This window comes from Falco rusticolus, chromosome Z (assembly GCF_015220075.1).
Source record: "Falco rusticolus isolate bFalRus1 chromosome Z, bFalRus1.pri, whole genome shotgun sequence".
Classification (NCBI taxonomy): Eukaryota; Metazoa; Chordata; class Aves; order Falconiformes; family Falconidae; genus Falco; species Falco rusticolus.
Window position 1 is genome coordinate 65,645,569 of NC_051210.1, and position 24,447 is coordinate 65,670,015.

Genomic DNA, 24,447 nt, shown 5'->3' on the forward strand with positions numbered 1-24,447 from the left:
ATGGTTTCACAGTAAGAGACACCCACAAGGCCTGACAAAATTAAGCTAAGAACGCATTCTTACTAGACTGAGAGGAGCCCATATTCAGCAGCCCCTGGCAGAGTTTACTGTAGATTCCAGTTGTTTCTAGCACAGCATTTGCAATTCTACTTTCCTTCCGTAAGGGACATCTAGGCTTTTCTCTTTTAACCTGTCAGGCCTCAGCACTAATCTCTGGGTGCCTGTGAGGTGTCCCCCTGCCCACCACCTCCCAGTTTCCAAATACTGGCTTCTAGTACTAGACCAGCTTTCCTATACTATCTGGTTTTATCTTTACTGGAAATTTCTGAGTGGATTAAAGGAGTCCTGACCCGAGAATCCTTCAGCCCTTGGCCAGGGCTGGACTCCTATCTACACGTGTGCTTTGCAGCTTGGTCTCTGCTGGGTTGGACTTCTCTGTCAGACATTTGCATCTATCCTTGCTTTTACTGAGGTTTTTCAGGTAAGCGATATTTCTTAAGGATTATTTGCTGAGAAGCCTGACTTGCTTGTCGCCTGCTCCTCACACAGTCGGATTTGGGCACAGAGCAGCCCCCAAGGCTGACTGGGCCATGCAGAGACACGACGTACGGCACTGACATGTGATGGATGTATGGTGTTGATGTAGAGCATACAGGGCTGACATACGGCTGATGGTTTTCTGTCCAATAGAGGGGGCTGACAACTCGTATTCACACATCACACAGGGATGCAGGTGGAAGTTAGCTTTAGCCCTTACCTTCAATCTGACCTTGGGCAGTAGTGGCTGGTGTTTTGTACTTCTTTTGGCTGTACATCTATTGCACTGTATGTTCAATTTGGGAATCTGTTTTTTTTTTAAAAAAAAACCAACATATTTCTGGTTCTGAGTACAGAGGGTGGCATCATCTATTGTCAACAGCTGTTGTTTTCTGAAAGTGCAGTGATATCTTTGGAGCATGGATTGCCTCTGCAGCTCCTGCTCAGTCTTTGTTTTATCTTCTGACTACAGAACTGCCTGCCATCTAGCAAGCTGTAAAAGTAACCTTCCTTCTGGGCAACTCAATCTAGCATCAGGAAGAAATATTTAGAATACAGAATGAAAACAAAGCAAGCCATCAGATTTTGATGATAATTTTATTGGATACTTGCCAAAGAAAAATAAAGGTAAACTCAGAGGACTCTTTCAAAGTCTGAATAGGTCAGTTCACCACAGTCAGATAAATTACAGCAAGTTATTTTAATATGTCTGTTACATCTTTTAATTATGATATACTAGTTTCCAAAATGTATCCTCATCTCATTAACAATCTAGCAGATGGTTCAGACACCTCCATCCTAGTATGTGCATAACCCCACAATCATCTAATGAAGCTCTTTTTGGATTGACTAATAATATTTAATAATTAATACCTAGAAGATTGCAAGTATGGTACATTTAGCTGTAATTCAATTCAAAGTGGCACAGGTTGCTTCAAAGCTGTTGAAATCAGCTGTGAAACGTGCATTGAAAGTTAGCCACTAATTTCACAAAAAGTCATTGAGTCTAAAAGCTGTACCAAGATCCACATCCTTGTCATGACAAAGAGGAAACCACAGAAAGATGAGCAAAAAAAGCCCTTATTTTAATGAAAAATAGAACAGATCTTAGTTACTTCAAAAGGCACCGATTCGATTCAGTGTATAAGCAATGGCGTTTCACAGGGTTCATTCTTGTCTATGTTTGTTAAAAGCAAGAAACTTTGCCATGTTAACACACACTCACAAAACCTTTGTTTCAATAAAATATCAAACCTGTCTGCAGCCATTTAGAAAATTAAGATAAGCAATAATTAAAACAGTGACATCAGTAAATGAAAGAAAATGTTACTTTAATTACTCTTAATCACTGCTGTCATTAAAAAATACTACTCAGGAGTATTTTATTAACCATTGCCCTTTAAATGAATAAATGGCACATGGCTGTTTGTTCAGGTTATCTTGAACCCATGTAGAGGATGTTACCTATCAGGGTGTAGTGTCCAGGTTGCTTGAAACATCCCTATCTCAAGCTGTTACAACCAAAGCCACATCACACATCCTTTCAGCCCCCTTGGTAACAGATAAAAGCAGATGTATGAGAAGAAGAGGGAGCTCTGGACTAGTGTGTTTTCAAAACCCCCGAAATTTTCAAATGGCAATGGACCACACTGACAGTGATGTGGCTTTCACTGATTAAAATCTAGGGCACCCACATCTTGTGCCAAAAGCCATGGTCCTGTCCTAGCACTGGTTTTAGCAGAGTTCAGGTAACAATAGTCACACTGAGCACACGAGTATTCTCTGAACTGAGGTTTCAGGCATGCTGATGGAGCGCTGTGGAAAAACTTGCACTGCTTCCTTTCACTGGGGATCATGAGAAGCCCCGTCTTCTAAGGTGGGGCCTTAGAAATCTTGTCTTCCAGCTAGACCTTGTCGATAGATTCCTACTGTGTACAATCCACATCATAATGAAAAGAATAATGTGGAGGCAGCAACTATACTTGCAGCACTAAAGATCTCACAAACACAGGGACAGAAGATAAACTTGCTGATACTGCTGCATAGCTTATTTTCTTTCTGCCATATTTCAAAGGGACGCGTTCTAACTGCAGGTTATCTTGAGGATGCCTCTACAACAAAACAGGAGTACGTGAAAATATGACTGTGATGAAAAGTGTGATACAGGGGGCTGTGGTGCTCATGATTCAAGGTACCCCAGCTTCAGGTTTTATCACCTCTGTAGCTGGAGGGCAGTGGTGTTTGTGCTCCTCCTGATGTGGAAATGGGTGGTTTGAGTTAACTTGCTGCCCTGTAAATTTGTTTATGGAGCTGTGAAATAAGACTCTGCTGCCAGGCAGTACCACAGTGAGATTTAACAGGGACTGCTCATTAGTGCACTGAATTATACAAAGTCAGTTTGTGTATTTTGTCTTATGAACAATGGTGTTGATCTTATTGGGTGGTCTTGGCTTCATCATGCAGAAGTATTGAAAGTATCTGCATGAGGTAAGAAGACAGCTGGTGATAAGAAAATGTAAGAAATAGACTCAATTCTAATGGGATATTCAAAGTTTTTCTCTTCCAGGGCTCTTTCTCCCTCCCCTTGTTTGTCCCGCACATAGTTACTGCAGTCAGGGTCATGGTAACAGTGACTAGTTTTGATATTCGTATTTGCAACAGTGGTTTTCAGAAGGGTGTTATTCCACCAGCTGTGTTGGGTTTGGGTTTTCCCTTCTCATGATGCTTGGTTCCAGCTTAGCCATCCTGGGCAGTATTCATCTGCCTAGCCAAACACAGCTAGTCAGATGAAACTCCGGGTGGGTTTCAATGGGCACAGCCAGTGATTCCTAAGTCCTGTTTCAGTCACTTATCTTAGGCAATAAACAAACAAAAAGTCCTTTCCCTCTATGTTTGTTGTAGAAAACAGACTTATTAGTTTACTACCAATGCTTTATAAAATGAAAAAAACAAGTTTTCATTTTATGAAACAGAAAAAGCCACTAAAGCCATAACTGAAGATACCATTGACCAATTCTGGCCCCATTCCCTCATGGGATCCACAGGAGGGAATATCTTGTGTACTACAGCTTTGGTGGCTGTTTCCTACTGTCAACAACCATCTGCAGCTGACCTTCCTCTTGCTCCCCTTTGCAGCTTCTCGACAGGCAGGATGACACACTTAGCCAGCACTTGGCCAACATTTGAAGTCTAGAACATTATAGGCCAACTTCTGGAATAGTGAAGGTGATACAGCATGGCTGGCAATTAGAACATGATTGGGGGATGATCAGTACTATCTGATTTTAATTAAATAATCTAAGAAAATATACCGATTGTGAACTATTTCAGAAATTCTGCTTGCTTAAATAGTTTACTCTGTCAGGGACAAGTAACTTCGAAAATAACCCATGGTCAGTCCATGACAATCCAGAAGATAAAGCAAAAGAGTAGAATATGTCAGTATGGAGAAATCACACATTCAGGCTCTCAGATTCATCATTTGGAAGAACAGTTGCAGCTTTGAATAGCTTACTCAATTTTTTCCCCAGCATTTTTCTTAAAGGATAAATGAAAAGAGTGGCAGAGCATTTACATCACCAGGTCAGTGCTCACCCAAAATATGTATACCCCAGAGGAAAAAAATAATAATATTTTCAAATATGTGAAAATACAGCCATATGATTGATGAGGCAAAGGGCAGAGGATGTAAAAAGCATGTACATGTGTGAAAAGCCTGTTCACACCCTGGAGAAACAAATGGACCTGTGCTAGATCCCTCCAAATGCATTGTTCTGGGAGACCTTGACTGGTGTCAAGACTTGGAAGCCAAGATATTAATTAAATTTATGTCCAAACCTGTTCACTGAATTATCTATCAATTGCATATAGCATGGAAATGCCTGATGACCAACTGTCAAAAGTCTCCTTGAAGAATGCTCTGCACTAGTTATCCCAAAGTCTCAAAAAGGCTTCAGCCTGGATAGACAAGATGGACAAAATGTGAAGACTGCGAACAAAATAAAGCAATAAAGATGGGCTGAAGTGGCACAGTCTTGTTCCACTCTTATTTTTAGGGTATATTTTATTTGTGGCATAGACTCACAAAGAATAAAGCTACATGTAAATCAGAGAGAGAGAGAACGCATTTACATAAAGAGATGAAGGTGTCAGCAGTGAAGAAAACCAGCATAGTGAGGACTAAGGGTGAGCTGGAGAGATTGCGTGGTAGAGAGAAGCCAGGATAAAACAGCCACTCATCCTAAGGAAAGAAAGTAACTTGGCGGAAAATTCTTCTAATAGTTCCTGTTGGTGTCCTTACTCCTTGCAGCCTTTGGCTAGCTCTTGCCTGAAGCTTTATCACTAGGAGATGCTGAAGTCCTCTTATGGCCTTTCTGGGTTCATGTAATTATTCTGTAAAGTGTTTATGCTCCAAAGATGGTTTCTTATGAAAAGGAAGAGAGTTTTCTTCTAAAAAAAAAAAAAGATGATTGATACAAATTTGATCATTTTGCAGATCTAAATGGATTAGTTCAAACTGGTTTTTCTCTGCCAATGTAAAGGTCATTATTCTGGCAATATTGCAGAGGTTACATAGAAATATTAGCTCATAAGGACACCTAGCCCAAAATCAAACAATGTTTTACACACATAATGACAAATTTTCTTATTAGAACACACAGAGTACCACAAAAGTTGAGCTTCTAATTGCTTTGTCATTCATTACAGGAAATAGCTACTTATTCAAGTGTGAACTATATATAAAGCATAGCTAAAACTTTTGCAGAAACCTTGTAAGACAGTAGCACTACTGAACTGCAACAAGGCTTTCAAAAACATGTTCTAGTACAGAAAAGTAGAAATCACATTAATACTTAGATATGGTTCTATTGCTCTGTCTATAGAGATGTCACTTTTTTTTCCTTAAAGAGCAGAGATCAAAATCAGCTTGAGTTGAGAGTAAAAGGATACTCCTCACCAGTCAAAAAACATTTGATTCTAAAATTTATACCTAGGATTTGAAAACCAAATGGTGCATTTTGAGATCCTGCACAGGTAACCAAGAACAAACCTTTCTCAAATGGGAATTTGGCTTAGTTATCAGGGACTGATAGAGTCAGAGTACAATTGCCATTCACATTGAGTAGGGAAAGGATAGAATTCACAATATTTGTCATTTTACTGACTGCTGTATTACTGTTTATGTCCCAACAAAACTAATGGCAATGCTTTTTTCAGTCTAATATGTTTTATTCTAGTTCTGCAGAGAACTACTGAGAGCATAGGCTGCATGGCAGTAGGGAAATGAATGTGTATTCTACCTCAGTTTATTATGTCGAGTAGTGAGGGACAAAATATCTTTCACATTATCTCAACATTAAAGCTGCATACCTGCATATGGGCAGAATATATACACTTGCACACCTAAGTACAGCATGCAAAGAACCATCATTCACATCTTGTTTTGTTTTATTGATAAAGAAACCGAATATTTGAAGACGATTCCTGGAAGAGGGTTTGGGATTGGGTTTTTTTTGGTTTTTTTTTTTTTTTTTGCAAATTCTTGAAAATTAGTAACTGTGAAAAATAGTGAAGATGTTTTTCTATGCAGAAAGGCTTTTTTTCCCTAGGTGGACATATGGCTTAATCAGGGTGATTTAGATTCCTAGGACCAAGAGATCTCACAAAAGAAACTGCTACTGACAAAACTACTGATAAGGTAGTGATGTGTGAAAGCAGGGCATTGGTTTGGGCTGTGAGTGGTCAGTCAAATTTAGTATTGTATTCAGAGAAGTAGATTTTCTGAAGTACAGAGAAGGTATGTGACTTTCCTGTACTTTTTAGAAACTCTCTAATATAGATCTTAGAGGGCTTGAGCACTGAAACTCTTTTCTTCCTCAGGAAAAGTAGATGATTTGGAAGTAGTAAAAAAGACTTCAGCATAATAGAATCCCAATCTATTTTTTCCAGCTTATATCAACTGCCTATTTATTGTGTGTGACAAACTGGAACTTGCCTGCTTTGGAGAAAATTGACCCATGTTGCCATGTAGTAGAGCTTTTCCACCACTCTGTGATGTTTTTTGTCTCTTGAACATGTTCTCCAAGCACAGCAGAATTATTTGACCCAATTAATGAATTAATTGAGGGAAAGCCAGTGATTTCTGCTACACAGATATTTGCAGTGGCTGTAAAATCACTAGGAATAGCCACACTGTGCAGGGATGACACAATGCAGAGAAGCTTCTATCAGGCTAGGCCATGACCGTGACCCGTTGAGGAACAGGGCTGTGCCACATGGACTCAGTAGCACAGACCTGAAAAGTGCCCAGCTCCATTTGTATGAACAGGTCTGAGGGAGGAAATTCAGAGCAGAAGTTACTTTCAGTCAGCTTGGCTTCCAGATCCCAGGCTGGACATGCCATGTATTTGTAATGTGAAGTAATGGGTAAGTATATTTTTAGTGTACTCTGAACAAGCTATGTATGGCTGTAGTTCCTGAGGCTCTCTGTGAGTAACCCCACCATATCCAGTCATTTCTATAGTAGTTCCTGAGTGTGCAAAGGTAACCAGCCTACCCAGTCCTGTGCATAGCACCTGGTCTGCCTGGAGAAAACATGTAAGCACCTCTTGCCTTCAGCAAGTAGGAAATGTCCCAAAGCATCTATTTTTACCAGAGTGAAGTTGAGTTGCCATGTTACAGTTAAAACAAAGAGTAATTAGCAATTCATTGAAAAGATACAAGAAAAGAAATCATACAAAGGGGAGTCCTTGCTGCTATCTCACTTTCCTGATTCTTATCTTTTACTTCCTATTTCTGGCTTTTCATATTGGACTTTGCAGCTCAGCTTCCTTTCGGTGTTTCCCTTTGAATCTTTGATTCTCATATAGCATTGTGCTTACGGCTTTTTGTAAAGGAAGCCTGGGAAAGGGTTGGATCATTCAGGAATGTATGGTAACATATTTTTAGTTTAGGGACTGCCTTTTGGAAACGAGCAACAAGGGTCATGCATTAAAATCTTTCCTATGTTTAAAGAGATATTAATGTTTCCTGCTTATCCTGACTTCAGTGTTCAGAAGACTGGATAATAAGAGTGGCCAGAATGTTTAAGTTCAGAAGAACTGAAGTGAATGTTACTCTCTCTATCTAAAGAATAAAATGACCAAAGCCTTAGACTACTGGCCTAATGAATAGATGGCTCCCATGTATCAGCACCAATTAATAATGTATATCATGAGGTGTGTCATTTCATAGGGATCTTTAACAGGTGGGGTCAAATTTTTCAGAGGGTATAAATACAACCTCAAGACCCCCACACAAGCTGCTTTTGCTTGAAAAATGGATTATTTGCAAAAAAACTAGAAAAAATGCACTCTGAAGTATTCAGCTGGAAATCGTTCACAGCTCACTGATACTAAACCAGTGATTGCTCATTTCCTTGTGAAGTGTTGAACCAAAGGGCTGAAATCTTTTCTGCTTCTAGAAGGAATGCCAAACATTATATGTGATGATGTAATTATGATGTAAACTGGCACTAAGACAATTTATACTGCACATTTGGAAAAAAAATATTAGCTCTGATCTGATCCAGAAAACCTTCCATATTTAAAGTACACTTATACCACAACTTAAATAATGGTGCCAAATTTTCTGCTGTTGATAGCTGGGGAAGCTTCATTAATTACCATTGCACCAGTTTTCAAGAAAGAGCTTACTTCAGGGCTTTACAGGATCAAGCTGTTCATTGGAAAGAAAAGCTTAATGGATTCAACAGGTAAAACAACAAAGAAACATTAAAATCAGAGAGAGTGACATGGGATTTATTTCACTACTTAATGAGTGGACAGTGTGGAAGGTCATAATATCGTTGCTTCCTCCATAATACTTGTACAGTAAGCCAGACCTTTAACTGTTCATACTTTTTTCTTCCATTATATGTATTTTTTGATCCATTATAATAATTTACTTTGGCTTCCAGCTCCAAGCAGAGAATACAGTTTCCATCTTATTCCAAATATTATTGGCTAGTTGCTAGGGGAGTGTGCTGATTTCTTTTACAATTTCTTTTCTTCATCACATCTGTGTGTAATTTTTTTATTTATCATCTCCCTAGGACATTTTTCCTGTGAGAAACCCAAACGTGAAATGTAGCCCTTTCAGATCTTGTTTGGTGTTTTATACAAGGAGCATTTCCTAAATATATTCACAGAACAGGATTTTACCAGCTGATGTTTACTACCAGGCATAAATGCCTAAATGCATGTGTGGATTGGGTCTGCATACTCCTCTGTTATCTCCACTGAGTGAACAAGCAGGTATGAATTTAAGGGCAGGTGTGAATTAACATAAGGGAAAACTAAGGGAAGGACTTAAGGGAGAGCCTTCCCGCTCCTTACAGCTGCAGACCTGTGAAGTCTCATGCACTAAGTATGCAACCTGCTTCTTTGGGCTGTTTCAACTTTGCAAGCAGATTTGGCCAGGGGACTGAAATGTTTACTGCCCTTCACTGTGCTCCGTGGCCTCTGATCGAGCTTAGCCTCTCTCCACTGAGGGACTGCCCAGCAGGGTTTACATAGGCTTCTCAACCCTACAGATTAAAGCCTGACCTATTAATATAAACAAATGTCAATTTTAGTTGATGCTAATGCCAGCAGAAATGGACAGTGGTTTACATTACTTTGCTGACCTGTGATCTGTGGGGGAGGTATTGAGTTGTGGTGAGTTGTGGGTTTTTTTGTTGTTGGTTGGTGGTTTTTTTTTGTTTTTAACCAGGCTTTGCTATGTTGTAGTTGTGATGGGGCCAGGGGTAGCACATCCATTTCTAATTTATCTGCTCATTATAACCTTGCACTTGTGCTCTTCCTTGGGTTATAGCTGCAGTCTTCATTTCCATGTTTGAATAATTCCTTTCACTTCCCAGAAGATGGTTGCATTGGATTTTGAAGATGAAGTTGTCTGCTACTGCTAATTGCTGTCACCTCATGGCTACCAATAGCACTTTGTTGGTTTATATAAAACTTCAACCTAATGCTTTAATTTCTACACTTTAAATTCACCGATTGGTCCAAAATTACATGTAAAACCAGGCATGAGCTACTGCATGTAAACATCTCCCAAGTGGCAACTGTGATTAGAACTGTATTTCCAGTAAATATACACTATATAAGATGGATGGCTGCAAATGTTTGCCTGAGTGTAATCTCCCTTTCACATGGGTTGAACATATTAGGCCCCCTTCCCTTCCCTTCCCTTCCCTTCCCTTCCCTTCCCTTCCCTTCCCTTCCCTTCCCTTCCCTTCCCTTCCCTTCCCTTCCCTTCCCTTCCCTTCCCTTCCCTTCCCTTCCCTTCCCTTCCCTTCCCTTCCCTTCCCTTCCCTTCCCTTCCCTTCCCTTCCCTTCCCTTCCCTTCCCTGCCCTTCCCTGCCCTTCCCTTCCCTTCCCTGCCCTTCCCTTCCCTTCCCTGCCCTTCCCTGCCCTTCCCTGCCCTTCCCTGCCCTTCCCTGCCCTTCCCTGCCCTTCCCTGCCCTTCCCTGCCCTTCCCTGCCCTTCCCTCTTTTTATCCTATCCTATCCTATCCTATCCTATCCTATCCTATCCTATCCTATCCTATCCTATCCTATCCTATCCTATCCTATCCTATCCTATCCTATCCTATCCTATCCAGGTTCTTACATCTACATCTACCAGAACTATATGAATAACTTACCCAACATACAGTATGTTGGTTTTCTCATCTTCTTCACAAGAGGCGAGTTAAGCACTTTGTTTTGGATCTATCAGTTCTCGTTTGCATTCATGAAGAAAAGGCTTTCCTGCTCTCCTGTATTTCCAGCATAGCCCTTCATTTTATTTGGCAGACACTGGCAGTGTCCTCAGCCCGCTGAAGACACAGGATTCCCAAATGGCAAGCCAATCACACACAAGTTTAGTCTGATTCGGTTCCCACTAACTTCAGTGACAGCAACTTTTAGTATTCAGAGATTTATTTATGACTAGCTTTATTCCTTTTTCCTTTTCTGTAGAACTTTCTTTAGAGCAGAAGTTTTAATCTCTCTGGTGGCTCATCTGTTTCACTGAACTCTTCAAGTGTTTGCTGTTTCTTGTCAAGTCTTTGGCAGTGTGAATAAAATCTAAGATGGGGGACAGGTGAAGCTGAGACTTATTATCTGTTTATTTACACTGATTTCATTGAAGAGGAACATCAGGGCATCCCATAGAGTTTGATCAGGATAGAAGAGGTATAAAAAGGAGGAGAATCGGCCCCTCCTGGATGCATGTTAAGGCTGTGTAGACGGTGCTGGTGATGGATGGGGATTTCCCCCTTTAGTTGTGAGGTCAGGGCAGCTCATTGATAGTTCTCCTGAACTTCCTGTGGAAGATCCCATAAAATGCTGGTTTCTGTCTGGCTTGGTTTTAGTTCTAGCAGTAAATTTTGAGTGAAGTAACTTTGAGTGAAGTGTTTAATTCATCTGCACCTAAATACTGATTAAAAAATATAATTTTAATGCAGGCAGGAAAACCACATCTGAGCTCGGCTGTTAAATGGCATGATCTCACTTTGTTCATTAAAGTAACTGTCCACATCCCCTTGAAGGGGATGGGAAAGATTTATTCTTTTAAAGTTTATTCTTTCAGCAATGAGATGATTCAGAGTGATTTTCTTGAGGCTGCATGTGCTGTGTTAGTGAGGCAGAGCTGTCCTGTCAGCAATGTGCCTGGTGTCAGAGTGATCCCTGTCCTACAGGAAGGTATGCAACCTAGTCAGGGTTTGTTTTTTTTTTTCTTTCCCAGTTGTGTGTGGTTTTTTGTGGGGTTTTTTTTTCCCTTTTTTTCTTTTGGCAGATGTCCTTGAGCATTTGAGACGGATGTGAGAGAGTTTTTAGTCTTCATGCAAAACAACCAACTAAACATAACAGATTACATCAGCTCAGGCTTTTCAATTCCTGGATGGCAGCAGAGTGCTAATCCAACCTTCATCCTGGATTTCATAAACTGAAACAACGGAGGCTGGCAGGAGCAGCGCTGCCGGATTGAGGAAGCTGACGACGGTGCAGCATGTGGGCAACACACTGTATAAAGCTCATAAACTTGTAGGCTGATGTGTGCAGCTACCACTTTGGATTCTGTACTGCTGTTTCCCTCGGCACAAGGCACCAGCAGGCTGAGCATTAAAGCCTGCTCTTTGGGACGGAGCATTTACCCTTGCAAGACATGAAGGGCTTCCTGTTTCTCACACTCCTCCTGATGCCCGTGCACGCTGGAACTGCTTGGAGTGCGAAATACGCAGTAGATTGTCCCGAGCCCTGTGACAGTAACGCATGCAAAAGTACCTTGCGCTGTAAGCGAACAGTGCTGGATGACTGTGGCTGTTGCAGAGTGTGTGCAGCTGCTCTGGGGGAGACTTGCTATCGTACGGTCTCGGGTATGGATGGTGTCAAGTGTGGTCCTGGGCTGAAGTGCCAGTTTTACACTGAGGAGGATGACTTTGGTGATGAATTTGGTATCTGCAAAGGTAATAATATTCACTTTGCATGCACCCACTGTGGCAATTTGGCAGCAAGCAACCTATGTATAGAGCTTGCCTCCTGCTTGAAAGGTCTAAAATGGGATTTTTCCAGCTCAGCCCTTAGCCAGGAAGAAAGTTAAAAATACCTGCTGGTATTAAAAGGTGTTACATGTAGGAGGGACAGGGTTATTAATGTGAGAATATTTTTCAGACTTGGGGACATCTGTGAGGAAATACGAGTGGAGTGTGCTCGGAGGTGAAATTTTTGATTGGGATATGGGAGACCCAGGTGCTAGTCCTGATCCTTCTACTGATTTAGTGGGTGGGTTTCTATAAATTGCAAAGACTTTAATCCTGCAAGTCCATCCTTGTCATGGGGTCCCTGCCCCTGCCATGCTCTCCCTGGGGTGAAGTTCCTGTGGGCACTGCCAGTTGCCTGCCCAGGGACCAGGTGCTCTTTCTGGGGTCTGGGAGATGGAGGTAACAGCACTGCCCAGTGCCTGGGGATGTTGTGGTGTTTAATTCAGTCCTGCTTTTGAGGTGCTCAGCTACTCTGGGGATGTGGTCAGGGGAGGCAGAGATGCTCCTGCCTGAAAGATGGGAATAACAGAACAGGAGCTGACTGTGAGATGAACAGCCAGTCACTGCTCTCATCTTATTCCAGGTATGCTGCATGTTGATTTCTTTAGTCACAGACTATAATGGCATTTTTCATTTAAGACCGATCCTCACTTCATGCAAAAAGGAAAATCTTTAAAAGGACAGGAGGTATTAAATTACTAAGAAGTAGGATCAAAGTTATTTTTAAATGAATAATTTTTAAAATAGGCTTTGCAAAGCATGAATGCAGTGAGTTTTCCCCTGTGTCCACGTACCACTCCAGAAAGTAGGTATAGATATGCCTTTGAACAACCTTAAAAGTGGAGATGTCTTGGCAGTTAAATATCAAGCGTATTAATAGCCTTAGTTAAAGTAATGACTTAGGATCAGATGCCGCAAAAATCATTCAGGCTGAGTCACATACAGCACACATTTATTTACATAGGCATTTAAAAACAAAATCATGTGCCTATTTGAGGGTGAAACCCAAAACAATACTTTCATTTATAAAGACTAGAATTTATGCATAAAGTTCATATCCTTGATACACTCATCAGAAGAGTATTTTACAGACATAGCTGACTGATCTTCAGTTTATTAAAAATTACTGCAGTGCAAGATACCACCTATAATTTTTTAACAGCTCCTTTGAATGATTATATACTTTTCACTGTCCTCACAGGAATTTGTTTGTAATACACACTTTAAATGGGAAAAAAGAAACATTGGGAATATGAGGTCTGAATTCCTGTAGCTGAATCTTGGAAGCTCTGTAGAAAATGTAAAGTAAATTTATTTTTTTTTTATCCCAGGGAGTCTGTGGAAAAACTCTTGTTGATTTAAATAAAGCTGTATCTTGACTTAGAGTTGTAAACTGGTATTTAAGGCTTATATTCCCCATATATTTATTTGCACTAAATATTATAGGTGTAATTTCTAATTCTTTTTCTTTTTTCATCTCAGATCTGAGACATTATAATCTCTCTATATATGTATGTGAATTTTATCAGGCAAATTATGGGGCCAAATGTTGTTATCTTATATATTCATTTATAGCTATGATACCAGACCACTCACTCATTTTAATAATTTTCATGTTTGTAATAATTCAGAGTCAGAATGGATAAATTCTGTCTGGTAGCTGGCGACTGATTTACTTTGAAGTTGTGGAAAAATTACTTGAATTCTTTGTTCTTCAGTTTCTGATTTCTAAAGTTGGTAAAACATGGACACTATATGTTTCAGAGTAATTTTCTGGGTACTTTTAGTATTATAAGATTGCATCATATTGTAGTCAATAGCAATGTCATTATTGTCCAAAACAGACTAGGGAAGACTAGCGCTCTGCACTTTTATCAGTAAATACCCTCTAAACTTGAGGTATAACTGTCACAGCAGAGAGCCTGCTCCTGCTTCCCCTAGATCTCTGGGAGCTATTTGCAATTTATTTAGGAGCAGGCTCCTGCTAAACAAAACCTTCTAACAGCAATATTGATTTAGATGTCAATTTCATCAAATCTGAAGAGCAGCGTCAATGCCGGGATTACTCCACACAGAGCCAAGTGCTTGGCGCTCAGACCTGTTTCTATGCTGTTGTGCACAGCTTTGCATCCCACCTCTTGGGCTGAGCGACTTGAGCACCTGCAGTGGGCAGATTAATGCTCCATGTGCTGTGTGCTCTCAGCTTGTCCCTCGGGGAGGATTGTGCACACAAAAACTGTTTTGCTTTAGCAGGATTTTGTTTTTGTGTTATGTGGACAAACAGCAGATCAAAGAGTATCCTTGCTTGGGAAGGGGAGTATGGTGAAGCTCAGTGAGGTCCTCCAGGCTGGAGGGATTCACTGTGCATTCCCTAGTGGGGAAGTCATTGATTTTCCAATGCTTTTTATTTATAAAAATATACCCATTGGACATGCATATAATTGTAAAATGTTGGTTTCTTGTTGAGGTATTAGCCTGATTCTCAGATAACCTAGGCAAAACTAAATATTTGCACTGATTCAAGAGGAGACTGGAAAAACTGAGAAGGATAACCCTGGTGTGGGGTGTTGTATGCACATAAATATGTCTGGCTCAGGAGGTTCCAGCGCTGAAAATGGCGAGCATATAAGGGGGCAAGTATCATTTCTGCTTACCATGCTCATCTTCCTTAAGTGTTTTGTGGGAGCCTGGGCTGGCTGGATCCTTGGTCCAGTCCTGAACGGTCCTTAATCTGCCCCTAGGAGTTGAATTGGAAAGCCTCCAGGACTTGCTGTTTAAGGTGACCATGTACCCTCGGTTGGCAAACACAGCCTGAGCGTAAAGACCTTTCTCCTGGGACACCCCAAACTTCCCTTGGGATGGTCTCTTTGGGGGTTTGGAAAGGGGATGTTGGATCTGGATTTTCCTTTTCTCCATCTCCTCAGGTATGGCCCTGGAAAGTTATACTTTTCAACAGCAAGGCAGATGAAAACAAGGGCTGTGACCACAGGTTTAAACCTCTGGGAAGTTATGCAATCCAGCATGTGACACATGTCGGCTATGGGATGGGGCAAATCCTCTGCACCTGACTCTGCACCTGACTTTTTTTTTTTTTTTTTTTTTTAAATATTTGGTCACATTCTGACAGCTGCCCTCAAGTTCTCCTTTACCAGCTTGCTCAGGAATGGGAGATTCGATGTGGGGCGGTATGTGATCAGATGCAGTATAATCAGGCAGCAGCCTAAGTCCAGTGATCCCTTCAAAGCATACTCATTCTGTAGGCTGGAGATGTAGGTGAGCTTTTTGGTGTCTGCAATGGGAAGGCAGACCTTTACTGTCTGAGAAGTTTTTGGATAGGGGGAGGTTCTTCGGAAAGAGACAGGAGTGTTGCCAGATGGAGGGTGCGTTTGCTGGATAGCTCCTCAGGATCGGGGCTGCAGCCTCCACCAAGCCTATGTGCAGTGGCCCAGACCACCAGCACCAGCAATAACCAGCTCTAAATCATGACAGACATGTAAGTCAGATAGTATCATGCCCAAATAGTGAATTCAGGAACTTTCTGAAGTCTTCTTTTATAAATCTAAAACTACATCTTCTAGGTTTACATACTTACATATTCATATTGCCTTTAATTTGCATTTTAGTACTAGGAGTTTTCAGAGTATTACTGTTAGCACATTGTAAATAAGTTATAAGAAAAGAAATTATGTATATGATGTGTATCAAGGTTTGTTAGAACTGGAAAATACTTGTAACAAGTATTGTTACATGTTACACTGGCATACTGAAATCCTGTGGTTAATCTTTAGCTGACCTCCACTCAAAGGTTTTCCACTTTTAAGGATATAAGCAGACCAGCTATTAGGAGTGCTGGCAGCTGACCTGGATCACTGAGGTCTGCTTTGCTGTATTACTTTTTTTTTCAGAATGTCCCTATGGTACCTATGGAATGGAATGCAGGAAAACCTGCAACTGTCCCTCTGGCATCTGTGACAGAGTAACTGGCAAGTGTTTGAAGTTCCCATTTTTTCAACTGTCTGCTTCAAAGCCTCCAAATCGACGAAAAATAGTTTCACACACAGGTAAGACTTCGTGGGGCACTTGATTTTGGCAGAAATCACCTTGTACATGATCTAGTGTCATGCTGCGCATGCTGTGTGTGAGTGATGTGTGCCTTGGTTGAGCTGTGCAAATAGCTAACAGCACAAGGTATGTTTGTTTTTCTTATTGGCAGCTCCTTTAACACAAGGCAAGAAATTAGGTGAGCTGTGACACACGGTAAAAACATTTTTAAATCCTAAAATGGGTGAAATACTTCTCAGCTTTTGCATGCGCTAGCAGTACAATGTCACCTGTGCAATGGGAGGCTATGCTAAGATTTGCATTAGTCAGTTCTGATGCAATGCATGTAGCTGCTTTGTGTAGAATAAGTTTTCACTAGGTTGCATTTACTGTTGGCTGATATATGGTGAAAATAACATCTTTTTTCCATGAAAACAGAGCTTTATACGTTTTCAGGTGTCAATAAATTGTTTTATGAAATGTTTTATTGTAGGCATTTATCACAGTATCTCTGCAGTGAGTTCTTACCTTTAAGATTATGTCTGAAGTGTGTAACAGATCTTTCCTAAATTAAAAAAAAATAAAATAAGGTGCATGAGAAACTGGAGTGGTTTTGAGGCAAGAAGGAGAGAACACTGAAGTTTCTAAAGCTGAAATTAAAATTTCTTCCCCTTTTATTCTCTACCTGATGTTACTGAGGTATATTTGACTGAACAGTGTTTAAATTTAAACACAAATAAATACAAATTTAAAGATTTTAAATAAGTATCAAAGGTTTAATCCTAGACCTACTGGGAGCTTTTCTAGGATTTAATCCAAAAGTCTTTGAATTTTATTTCTCCTCCAAATGCAATTCATGTGCCTTATTTTGATTTTCTCCTGCTGTATTAACCTATCTAAGTTTGCTTCCTTAATACATGATTTATCTTTGCTCTGCTCTCTGTTTAGAGAAAGTTACATGAAGCAAACTTCTTCAGCTTATGCACATACCACATTTAAAATGATCTTGAAAAAAAACTTTGTGAAATGGATTAGTCCTGATCCTTTCATATTTTTCTACATGATTGTGCAATTTGCCTTTCTAGGTTTTGTTTATTACCAATAATGGTGCTGAAATAACATGAAAAAACTGCTCCTGTCTTGCTTTTTTCTGTATCTAGCCTATAGTCCAATTACCAAGTAGCAACCTTTCACTAGTTCCTTCTTTCCTTTCCTCTCCCTTCTTGCTTTTGGTCCCAAACCTTCTTGCTGCCTTAATACTTAGCAGATTGTCTGATCCCAGCCAGGATGAGATCCTGACCCCATAAGAACAAATGGTACTTTTGACTTGTGCAAAGGTTTTGCACTGATTCTTGCCCTCAGAATTCCATCACTGGAAGTAGACCAGGGACACTGTAGGTAGTACTGCATTTAATGATCACACAGGGTTTCATTTAATAGTGGTCTTCAGAGGTAACTCTAGCATCTAGGACAGATCCTCAGTGAATTAGTACAGCAGTGTATGCTTCTGCATTTTAAACAGGTGAGTTTCTGGTCTGTATGTTTTATAAAAACGCTATGGCTATGTATACCTTAGTAAACTTAATGGTGCCAGGGGTGTTCCTGTGTGTTGCACTTTGACCACCTTCACAGTAGGGCAGCAGCCAGCATACTTTCTCCAAGCCTAGCCAGTCATACCACATGGCCTCACCCATAGCTCAGGAATCAGTGTCAGCCAGGAACTGAAAAACTGGATAAATTTTAAGAGAGTTTAGTGTTATGCACCAGGCTGTTCCATGGCAGCTGTCCTCAGTCAGAAGACAGAATTGTAGTATCACCTAGGTTGGCAAAGACCCTCAAAATCATCGAGTCTAACCACCAGCCCAGAACTGCCAGGTCCACAACCAAACCATGTCCCCAAGTGCCACATCTACATGTCTTTTAAATAACTCCAGGGATGGTGACTCAGCTGCTCACCTGGGCAGCTTGTTCCAATGACTGATCACCCTTTTGGTGAAGAAATTTTTTTTAATACCCAATCTAAACCTCCCCTGGTGCAACCTGAGGCCATTTGCTCTTGTCTTATTGCTTGTTATCTGGGAGAAGAGACCAACACCCGCCTCATTACAACCTCCTGTCAGGTAGTTGTAGAGAGTGGTAAGGTCCCGCCCTCAGACTCCTTTCCTCCAGGCCAAACACCCCCAGTTCCCTCAGCTGCTCCTCCTAAGACCTGTGCTCCAGACCCTTCACCATTTTTGTTGCCCGTCTCTGGACACACTGCAGCCCCTCTGCGTCCCCCTGGCAGTGAGGGGCCCAAAGCTGAACACAGGAGTCGAGGGGCGGCCTCACCAGTGCCCAGTGCAGGGGGACGGTCACTGCCCTGGCGCTGCTGTTTCCCACACCAGCCAGGGTGCTGGTGGCCTCCTTGGCCACCTGGGCACACGGGGGGCTCATGCCCAGCTGGCCACCAACAAGCCCCCCCAGGCCCTTTCCCCCCAGGCAGTTCCCAGCCCCCTGCCCCCAGCCCGCAGCGCTGCGGGGGCTGGTGTGACCCACGGGCAGGACCCGGCACTGAGCCTGGTTGAACCTCACACAACTGGCCTGGGCCCATCGCTCCAGCCTGCCCAGACCCCTCTGCAGAGCCTCCTGCCCTACAGCAGATCAACGCTCCCCCCCAGCTTGCCATCACCTGCAAACTTACTGAGGGGGCACTCAATCCCCTCATCCAGATTGTTGATAAAGACATGAAACAGGACTGGATCCAATACTGAGCCCGGGACACCACCACTTGCAACGAGCTGCCAGCTGCATTTAACTCTGTCCAGCACAACTCTTTGAGCATGGCCATCCAGCCAGTTTGTTACCCAGGAAAGAGCACACCCATCCAGGCCATGAGCCACCAGTCCATCCAGGAGAATGCTTGGGAAATTGTGTCAAAGGCTGTACTGAATTCTAGGTAAACAAATTCCAGGCATATTTACTTTACTGCTATAGCTATTGAGGATATGCTGCTTGGTCCCATGTCACGATGGAGTGTTACTGTGAGAAGTGTATTCAAATCACCTGCCTTATGCTTAAACTATTAGAAAGCACATCTGGCTTATGCCATAATTTGGCAGAAGTTTTGCAACTAGGTAATTGGAAGCATTCAGAGAAATTCCTGCAAGGTTTTTCAGCTAAGATTTTTCTGAAGTGTTCCCAAAATCAGGGACATTGCTGCAGGACAATTTTTTTTATTCTCTCATTTTCATGAAATCCACCTTTGTTTTTGTATATTTTCAGAGAATGACATGGCATCAGGGGATGGCAATTCTGTAAAAGAGGAACTTGTTAAGGAAAAAGCTATTCGCTCTCCGGTAATGAAATGGCTAAATCCTCGCTGATACTTAATTACACTTATAAGACTTTCAAGTGAATGCATTTGTCACAGATTATTGAATATGCAACAACACACTTTAAGAACAAAAGTAGATCTGTAACATATGAAAATGTAACCTCTGAAGGCCAATTGTGATTCTGTTTTTCATGAGCAAAATGTTTACTGAAAAATAGACTGTACAGTGTTTATGATTTTTGATACTTGTTTTGATAAGTATTTGAGCAGAGAAATGTATTGTGGATTCCTGAATGTATGGTAATATTAGAAAACCAATATGATTCAGCCCTCCTCATTTAAATAATGCCAGAGGCTGACTCTTGCAGCCTGAGGCTGGGAAAGCTCTCACTGAATTCAGTGTACAGTTTGGGTGAGTGAAACTACTGGTGTGGAGCCAACATGAAAGAAACGCACAGCAACAAATCCCAGGATAGAAAGCAATAATCCTGAATTGCAAAAAGAAGAATAATGTAGGAGCACAACAGTGTGAATTAAATAAGCCAATTTTAGTTATTAGTAACTTTCTGGTTTTTGGAAGTTTGGTGACCATTCTTCAGAGATAAATACACCTTTCTTCAGTGAGAAAACACCCAGCTTTTCAGTTTATATATTGTGAATAACTTAGCCAAGACACTGCAGACATCATATATGGTAATGAAGTAGACTTCAAAAGTTAAATACCGTACAAAGAAACAGCAGCTTATGAAACTGTACAGACTTGTAGAGGGTGACCTGAAATGAAAGCTGCCTAGCATTATTTAAATATATGTTTCCATAAAGCAGCTACTTTGGTGCCATTAAGGTGATGTCTGCATTTCTTGGAGAAGAGGGGATAAAAAGTCAGAGGCCAGCAAACGGACCTTTGTACTTTCCATTTTCTTTGCTAGCTGCAGCCCAGCTGTGACTCACAGGGAGTTTATCTGGCCCACTGTAGGGAACTTGGACCCTCAGTGAGTGGTAGTGCAGCCGCAGCCTACAGTATGTTGGTACCCAGTCCTTTGCTTCTTACTGCACAAGCAAGAAGTCCCATTAGAGCTAGGAGAATAACTTATATACATTACAGTGGCAGTCCCTCATTCAGTCCAGACTGGATGGTATACTCGTAACATAAAAATCTGCACTGAGATGGATTTGCCAATATGTCTGGAAACAACTGGATCCTCAGATAATGGAAATTGATGTAGCTGTGTCAGGGTGAACCTGGATTGCATCTGTTTAGGAACTGCCTCGTAATGCAGAGCACTCTCATTGCAAATGTGGTTTGAATTTAGTATTTCCTTTGAAATCAATGTGAGCTTTGACAGTGACTTCAGTGAAAGAAGGAGCACACAGCGTTGCAGCCAAAGTGTGCAGGATCTGAAAGCGTACTTTAAAAACTACAAACAACAGAAACTCCAACACCTTTACGAAGTCCAAATCGTGATCCAAAGCCAGCGTTGGTGGAAGCAGGTTGCTGTCACCTGGGAAACTAGCACTGAATCATGCTGCTCTAGAACAAGAGGATGATGATAGCAGTAGACATACAAATGTCAGTATGACAGGGCAGGCTCTCTTGATACGATAATTGGAGACAAGTAAACATGAATCTCAAACTAGCATATACCACATTTTAACCTGTATTTGAATGTTTGGGTCTGAGAGGCAGTAATATTATCTTGGGATATTTACAAGCAAGCATACTGATTCTCATCTACTGACATCAAAAGTGATTTTTTTCTTGATTTCAGTGAGAGCAGGATCAAACCCATGGTCCTTCAGCAGACTGAAGAGAATTATTTAAAGAATGTAGTAAATATTTACATACATTATTACTATTCTGCAATAAGTGTCATAAATGACATGACGAGTTCTTGAATGTAAATCTAATAAGCTGGTTGGTTTTAAAAAGTATATGATTATTATTATTCAATAAAAACACAACTGAAAGTATCACTGTCTATTGTGTCTATCCGTTAATGACAGAGTAAGATGGCTGGTGATGGCATAGCCATGGTGCATGCAGGCTAGGCACAGTTTTGCTGCCACATTCATGGAAACAGGTCACAATGGTTGCAGCTATTTAAATTAATTTGCTGGGCACCATTCTTCATTGCTGAAGGTGAGGGGTGGCCTGTGTTCAGAATGGCTTGTGGCCATAACTTTCAATCATATTCACCTCCAAAATGAGGTGAATGAATCCAGGGTGCATGTGGGGGACAGCCCATCCCTGGCCAATCCCAGAGCAGGAAGGCTTTGGGAGTCCTCTTGCTGGCCTGACCACCACCATGCCAGGGACAATTTAGCCCTGGTGCAGTGACTGCAGCTCCTTGGCACTGTTTGATTTACCATAAAGGAGTCACCTGTGGATCCACACTTGGCAAGTCAGAAGAAACAAAAAGGAGTGACTGCAAACTTTTGGGGGATATTTTTTCTGTTTTCCATCAAATTTATAAAATGCTTTTGCACTTCCTCAGGCTATTGCACGGCAGCTGTCCTCAGTCATAAAACAGAATCATAGAATCATAGTATCATCTAGGTTGGGAAAGACCATCAAAATCATCAACCAGCCCAGAACTGCCAGGTCCACAACCAAACCATGTCCCCAAGTGCCACATCTACATGTCTTTTAAATAACTCCAGGGATGGTGACTCAGCTGCTCACCTGGGCAGCTTGTTCCAATGACTGACCACCCTTTTGGTGAAGAAATTTTTCTTAATACCCAATCTAAACCTCCCCTGGTGCAACCTGAGGCCATTTGCTCTTGTCTTATTGCTTGTTATCTGGGAGAAGAGACCAACACCCGCCTCATTACAACCTCCTGTCAGGTAGTTGTAGAGAGTGGTAAGGTCCCGCCCTCAGACTCCTTTCCTCCAGGCCAAACACCCCCAGTTCCCTCAGCTGCTCCTCCTAAGACCTGTGCTCCAGACCCTTCACCAGCCCCACTACCTGTCTCTGGACACACTCCAGCACCTCAGTGTCCCCCTGGCAGTGAGGGGCCCAAAGCTGAACACAGGAGTCGAGGGGCGGCCTCACCAGTGCCCAGTGCAGGGGGACGGTCACTGCCCTGGCGCTGCTGTTTCCCACACCAGCCAGGATGCTGCTGGCCTCCTTGGCCACCTGGGCACACGGGGGGCTCATGCCCAGCTGGCTGCCGACCAGCCCCCCCAGGCCCTTTCCCCCCAGGCAGTTCCCAGCCCCCTGCCCCCAGCCTGCAGCGCTGCGGGGGCTGGTGTGACCCACGGGCAGGACCCAGCACTGAGCCTGGTTGAACCTCACACAACTGGCCTGGGCCCATCGCTCCAGCCTGCCCAGACCCTTCTGCAGAGCCTCCTGCCCTCCCGCAGATCAACGCTCCCCCACAGCTGGGTGTCGCCTGCAAACTTACTGAGGACGCACTCGAACCGCTCATCCAGATTGTTGATAAAGACATGAAACAGGACTGGATCCAATACTGAGCCCGGGACACCACCACTTGCAACGAGCTGCCAGCTGCATTTAACTCTGTCCAGCACAACTCTTTGAGCATGGCCATCCAGCCAGTTTGTTACCCAGGAAAGAGCACACCCATCCAGGCCATGAGCCACCAGTCCATCCAGGAGAATGCTTGGGAAATTGTGTCAAAGGCTTTAGTAAAGTCTAGGTAGATAACAGCCTTTCCCCTCATCCATTAACATCACGTTATAGAAGAGGTTTAGGTTAGTCCAATAGGACCTGCCTTTCACAGACCCAGGCTGGCTGGGCCTGATCACCTGGTTGTCCTGTATGTGCTGTCTGATGGCACTCAGGATGATCTGCTTAATAACCTCCCACAGCACCAAGGTCAGGCTGACAGGCCTGTAGTTCCCTGGATCCTCCTTCCAACCCATCTTGCTGATGGACATCACATTGTGTAAACTCCAGTTCACTGGGACCTCCTTGTTAGCCAGGGCTGCTGATAAATTACGGGAAGTAACTCAGGGAGTGCCTCCACCAGCTCCCTCAGTACCCTTGGATGGATCCCATCCAGCTCCATAGACTCATGTGTGTCCAAGTGGTGCAGCAGGTCACTAATGGTTTACCCCTGGAATATGGGGTCTTCATTCCTGTCTCCCAGCTCAGGGGGCTGGGTACCCTAAGAAAAACCAGTCTTACTGTTGAAGACTGTGGCCAAGAAAGCATTCAGTACCTCAGCCTTTTCCTCATTCTTTGTCATGTTTTCTCCCTGTGGTGGTTTGATACTGGCTGATTACCCGGTGCCCACCAAAGCTGCTCTATCACTCCCCTTCTCAACCAGACAGGGGAGAGAAAAGATAACGAAAGTCTCTTGGGTCGAGATAAGGGAGAGATCACTCACCTGCTACCAACAATGGCAAGACATACTTGACTTGGGGAAAATTAGTTTAATTTATCACCATTCAAATCAGAAAAACATCTTCCCCCCACACCTTCCTTCTTCCAGGGCTTGACTTAATTCCTGACTTCTCTACCTCCTCTCCCTGAGCAGCGCAGGAGAACAGGGAATGGGGTTTATGGTCCGTTTATCACACGTCGTTTCTGCCAGTCCTTCCTCCTCACTCTTCCCCTGCTTCAGCATCGTGTCCCTCCCATGGGAGACAGTTCTCCATGAGCTTCTCCAATATGCCTCCTTCCTACAGGCTGCAGTTCTTCTCAAATAGCTCCAGCGTGGGTCCCTCCCACAGGGTGCAGTCCTTCAGGAACAGGCTGCTCCAGTGTGGGTCCCCAGTGGGGTCACAAGTCCTGCCAGCAAACCTGCTCCAGTGTTGGCTTCTCTCTCTAAGGGTCCTGCCAGGAGCCTGCTGCAACATGGGCTTCCCACAGGTCACAGCCTCCTTTGGGCATCCACCTGCCCTGGTGTGGAGTGCTCCGTGGGCTGCAGGTGAATATCTGCCTCACCATGGTCTTCACCACGGGCTGCAGAGGAATCTCTGCTCTGGCACCTGGAGCACCTCCTCCTGCTCCTTCTGCACTG

General features: G+C 42.6%; 1 protein-coding gene across 1 annotated transcript; it reads left to right on the top strand.

Moving 5' to 3' along the window:
• The first annotated feature begins 11,482 nt into the window (after positions 1-11,482).
• ESM1 (endothelial cell specific molecule 1) lies at positions 11,483-21,427 on the top strand. The gene is made up of 3 exons (XM_037374394.1): positions 11,483-12,027; positions 16,008-16,163; positions 19,405-21,427. The coding sequence occupies exons 1-3, from the start codon at positions 11,727-11,729 to the stop codon at positions 19,503-19,505; spliced, it is 558 nt and encodes a 185-aa protein (XP_037230291.1). The 5' UTR covers positions 11,483-11,726; the 3' UTR covers positions 19,506-21,427.
• Positions 21,428-24,447: the final 3,020 nt, after the last annotated feature.